At 43.4% G+C, this 5,477-nt stretch overlaps 1 protein-coding gene across 1 annotated transcript; it reads right to left on the bottom strand.

The window, feature by feature from the left end:
• Window positions 1-220: 220 nt before the first annotated feature.
• On the bottom strand, window positions 221-4,095 carry LOC112295122 (uncharacterized). Its single transcript, XM_024546329.3, has 4 exons — window positions 2,900-4,095; window positions 2,312-2,457; window positions 1,734-2,021; window positions 221-1,566 (listed from the first exon to the last, which is right to left on the bottom strand). Exons 3-4 carry the CDS (start codon window positions 1,915-1,917, stop codon window positions 662-664), a joined length of 1,089 nt encoding a protein of 362 aa, XP_024402097.1. The 5' UTR covers window positions 1,918-2,021; window positions 2,312-2,457; window positions 2,900-4,095; the 3' UTR covers window positions 221-661.
• Window positions 4,096-5,477: the final 1,382 nt, after the last annotated feature.

The raw sequence follows: 5,477 nt of genomic DNA, 5'->3' as shown, positions 1-5,477 counted from the left end.
TGACAATTCCTTCGACTTAAGGCCCGGAATCGGACACGCATGGACCAGAGGTGGGAAGAGAAATACCGAGGGCATTCAATCTTGTGACACTGATCAAGATCAAAATAGGCCCAAATGATTGTAAGAAATCTTCGAAAATAATAAGAGCAGCAAGATGGAATTTACAAATACAGGTATGAAAGAATACAAGCCAGTATATACAGTAATTCGCTGTCACGTAGAACTTTCAAAGCGATGAGATGTTATCTGTTCTTTATTCAAATGGGTACATCACAAGAGTAGATAACCAACCACTGATATCAACAAAAACAAGTGGACATTTCAATAGTTTCATGCCGTATATTGTACAGTACATGATGCAGACGTTCAAATAGTAGGAAAGCTCAAACAGTTGATACTCCCTTCTACACGGCTTTTCATTCCCCCAATAGCGGCTCCACTTAGCCTCCAGCCAGCTTTCTCATTTCTTCTTTCACTGGAAATTGTAAAGCAGAGATACTAGTAACAAACTCGTGAAGAACCTCAACGGACTCTCTAGGAAAATTGTATATCATATAGTGCAGCAAAAAACGCTCATAAACTTCTGACAGTCGGTAAGAGCTCTCAACGGTGCCTCCAAGTGAGGACCCTTGATAGACTCATCTTACTCGAGTTACACATCTTACGAAAGAAGAGGCAGCAGTTTGCAACCCATGTCCCCGCCAAACATCGGTGATAAGAAGCTGGGACGAACGTGAGGAGGAGTCGTGTCAAGGCTTGTGACTGAGCCCTCAGAATTCACAGAGTCGCAAGGACTGTAAACTCTCTTCAATCCCGTAATCTGTCCCCCTTTACCATCCTTCACCTTCAGCGTCAGGCCAAGGTCAAGATGTTCGGTAGAGCCAACAACGGTTTCCTGATCATCACAGAGAGATTCCTTGATGGCCATGCCACCAGGAAAGCCATATTCACCAACCACACAAGGTTTCAATCTCCTAGGAGCAGGGGCCAGCACATGCGCTCCCATCGAAAAATCTCGCTCTCTTTTCTCCCCAACCTTGTGTGCTACACTTCCGACGGCCTCAGACCACATGATCAGATTAGATTTAACATTACCCTTCGCTGCGCCTTGTTCTTGCTTCTTTGGGAGGTCATTCTGTTGAAAATTGCCATCCCACTTGCGATCCCATGTTGATTTGACAGCAGCAGCGGCAGCGGCATGATCTTTGCTTTCATAAACGTTTGTCATCTGGAACTGCCCTGGTGTAGATGCTATTCCTGCCCTTGGTTTGCAAAGATCATGAGTACTTTCCTTAGCCGAGATGAGGACGCTTGGCATCAGACTATCCCTTCCTCTAGATCCAGCTGGTGTATCTGTTCCGGGAATGGAGGGATGAAGGGGTCCTTGTGGCAGAGTAGAGAAACTCGGCGAACATGAAGACGGTGCTTTTAAGACACCTCCCTTTAGAACAGTCTCTACAGCAGCCTGACAGACTTGCCAATTGCCAGCCCATAGAAGCCCCACTGCCCCAAAGACAGGATTCACGGTTCTCCCGCAGGCTTCGTAGAGCAGAGACTGAAAAAGAGCTGTAAAGGACAAAACATACACATTAGCATCCATCAAAAGAGTATGCCAAAGATCAACGCAAGAATGGAGAAAGAAGGGGGGTAGACGCAATATGGTTTCTATAATTGTAAATCTGAAACGAGAAAATGGCACTAGAATATACTATGTGCGTAGCATGTAAATTTACCAGGGCGTTGATTTTCAGGAACCGCAGTTATGAAGCCCATGAGGCCAGCCCGGCCAAAAAACTTTGCAACAAAAACGGTAGCATGTCCTTGGGCATCCGCACTGTCAATCCACTGAAGGCACGGACGGAGTATGCATGCCTCACTGCACCCTTTACGCAGGACGCGGCAGCCATTGCAACTCATTTTCAGACAATCCCCTTATCAAACTATTTTGTCTGAGAGGTGAGGCTTGCCCACACCCTTGCCTAAGTAGTACAAATAAGCTTCCCCCAGAAACGTTGGCAACCCTGTGACAAACCAAGAAAAATGAAACCAACTCTTGTCAATATCATGAATGTGAAGATACTATAACCTCAAGTCATGTAATGCACTTGAAAATAAACTCCCAACCCCTCATCATGTTACCTTATCAAACAGAACATGGCGTTTGTCATACAAGTTACACTAGACAGGTGAAAAATTCATGACACACGAACAGACACTCATGCAATCTGCAGCCTAATTCTTTTCTTCTGTCACACTTTCTGTAGCAACGTATCAGTCAAGTAGATAAACACTGCATATAGGAGCAACTTACCAAATATAGAGGCAGGAGGTAGTTGCTGTCAAATAAATCTGAAGCGACCAGCAGTCCAAAGCAAGGGTCGCGCAACCCTCCTCCTCACGAGGATGCTTGTGCTGGCGTTCGTGTGAATCATGTGCTCCGCTTCGGAACTCTCCTGCCTGATACGTGCACGCAGGGTTGGACATACTTTAAGATACTCCTACACTTGCAATTTGATATAATACATGCAAATCTTGTGGCGTCATGCTAATAGAAATACAACTGATTGCGTTTGTAGATGAGAAACCTCTTACACAGTTGTCTGTTACATACAAAACTCTAGCTTACAAACATTTGTTTCTGAACACGCCGGAGACTGAGCAAATACGTTAACTTTATATTACATTCTGCAATTATATCCCTTGAACTTTTCCGCTATTGTTTTTAAAGATAAAAAACAGTTACGAAGTTTCAACCGGCTCACTCTCCAAACGTCTCGTAAAACGTTCTAAACCATTCGTAAATGAACATAATTAGATAGGAAGGAACTCACGCTAGAGACATGGGAAAGTATGCAGTCATGGCAGCATTGCTAGGGTGAGAGGCGTAAGGTGTTGATACCTTCACAATTGGGAACCGACCGCTTCGGTTAGCATAAAACGGCAGCCTCAGGTCCGTCCATGATTGCGGCGTGTCCTCGAAACCTACAGGCTCCAGCAAGTCACGCAAAGAATTCCGATAGTCGAGAGCTGAATTATGCAATAGTGGCGATGGAATATAACAGCCCTAGGTGTATAGAAACTGCGCACTGCATCGGGTTTTTAAGCTTAAGCGTTTGATTGGGAGTCACAGTAAAGCAACTTCCTCTCTGTAGGCGAAGACTCTGGAGAAACGTTTGCACCAAAAAGGTGGGCAGAAGACACGGGTATGTGGAACACTTCACCAGAGGAAAGGAAGCATAATGAGAACGTCAGTCACAGAAGATAACAGAAGAAAAGAAAAGAAAACTACTCGAATCCACTTCGGCAACAAGACAGAGTTGAACTGCAACCAAGATCAAAGCTAGAATGAGAGCGCAAGTCCCTTCTACACGGATTCTGCCCTCACAGAAGCTGCAAAAGAAAATGTGAAGCTATCGAACGACACAGAACAGGCATCCAGCACGAAGAAAAAACAAGCTTTTCAACAACAAAAACTCCGCTACTCTGACGACTTCTACACGCTGTCAGCGTCGCGACAACCGCCCCGAGGAAGAAATTATCTGCTCCCCTCAAGAACTAAAACTCAATACACTGTGCCACTTCGAAAACTTTCGCAGAAAATGAAAGAAAGACGCTAATCGAACTCCGGATCACCAGAAAAAATCTAAAAAAGATTCACTAGTATCATTCCGCACACCACTCCTTCGCCCTTAGACACGCCTCACGCACTGCTCAAACTCCTCCTCTACACAACCTATGCACTTCTTCCCACCCTAGATCCACACAACACACTCACACACTGAGAAACTAAACCCGACGTACTCGCGGGGAGGAAAGAGGAACCAGTCGCTGTTCTCTCTCTCTTTCTCTTCACTGGTTTTCGGACTCCTCAGCGAGCAATTCGACTCCACAGACAAGGCTGGACTCGGCTAGCAAGAAGAAACGCGTAAGAAAGGCACACGCAAGCAGGCAGGAGGAAGGATGCTATGAAGCTCCCTGATGACGATGGACTGAAATGCGAGAGCTAGGGAGGTGCAGCAGAGAGCGCAGTAGAGAGAAGCGCAGAGCTGCGGAGAGAGAGTGCAAGAGGCGATTGGATGCTTGCGAGTGAGGCAAACCGCGAGTAATGAAACGTAGGGAGCCGTAAAGAGGATGGTAAAGAAGCGCCAGGAGTTGGGAGGAGGTGCGAGCGAGGTCGGAGGTGACGATTCCGCAGCAGAAGGAATTTCACGACAATACCGGGTTCTCACTGCCTGGGCTGGGTGCGCGCATGCTGCGGCGACCCGGCCCATCTTCGTGGGGCCCGGCCCGGCCTGCCTGACCTTGCTGATGCTGTGAGTGAGTGTGTCCCCGTGTGAATGGGGATCCCAATTTACTTACTCCTTCAAGGAGGCAGGGCAGGGCATCCACTTCAGGGTCCATTAGATTTGCCCAAAATATGAATACCAGATCTCACTCGTTAAGAAGCGGCTTTGAAAGAGGCTTTCATTTGTTATGAATGAGATTTTATGGTACTTTAATGATGGTCTGCAATAATCACAATTTATGAGAATTTTTAACTACCGCCCAGAAACACACAAATTTACTTGTATTCATACCGTTAAGGATTACATCGGAATGGGAGATATTTTATTAGAGTTTTTTCCTTTATTTTCTTTTCTTTCACTTCATACTTCATTTCACTGCATGGTGCCCATGAAATTTCATGTAAGAAACAGAAATGCATGTAAATGCTGGTTTTATGTTTTAAAACTATGAGAGAAGTCCTTTTCAAATGGAGTCACATGTACAAAAATCTTGCCTGAGTTTACTTTAAAATTTAGCAGAGTCCAGACTTGGGTGATGTTAGTGTCCATGTGTTGCCAGCATCCATATTGATGACTCAAAAAATATTGTTAATGAATTCATTTTTTTCTTTCCTTCCTTCCTTTGTATCATTATACTTTTATAAATATGTGCTTTTCCTTCAGTTATATGTTGTTGAAAATGCCTAAATCAGTTTCAAATTGTTCTGTTAATGCTAATTGCAATAAAATATCATGAAGTGTTTATTTGTTGATAAAATAGCAATTTTTCTATTCACTTCAGGTTTCAAAATTCATCTCTGAAGGTATGTTTCATGTGTGAGTGTGTGTGTGGATTTTAATATGTTGTTTGATAGCATTGTCATGTATACAATAACAACAGCAACAGCAAATTGAATCCAACACACACATGCACACACACCAAGAAAGAAAGAAAGAAGGAAAGAAGGAAAGAAAATTATATATATAAAAAAAAAACAAACAAACAAACAAACAAATAAAGTATTGGTTATTGGTTCAGTTTTATTCATTTACTTATTTAAAGTAGAAAAATGCGTAATTTTTTTTCTTTTATTTTCTTTTTTGAATTCACTATATGTTAAAACATAAGTCATCATACTCTTATTCTTAAAATTTACCTTTGGGATTCTTTGCAACAATTATGAGTGATTCTTTTAACTGCATCTGATGAGA

The sequence above is a fragment of the Physcomitrium patens genome, chromosome 18 (assembly GCF_059467195.1).
Source record: "Physcomitrium patens ecotype Gransden chromosome 18, ASM5946719v1, whole genome shotgun sequence".
Lineage (NCBI taxonomy): Eukaryota > Viridiplantae > Streptophyta > Bryopsida > Funariales > Funariaceae > Physcomitrium > Physcomitrium patens.
Note: the sequence above shows the minus strand (reverse complement) of the source record. Positions and strands in the feature narration are given on the sequence as shown.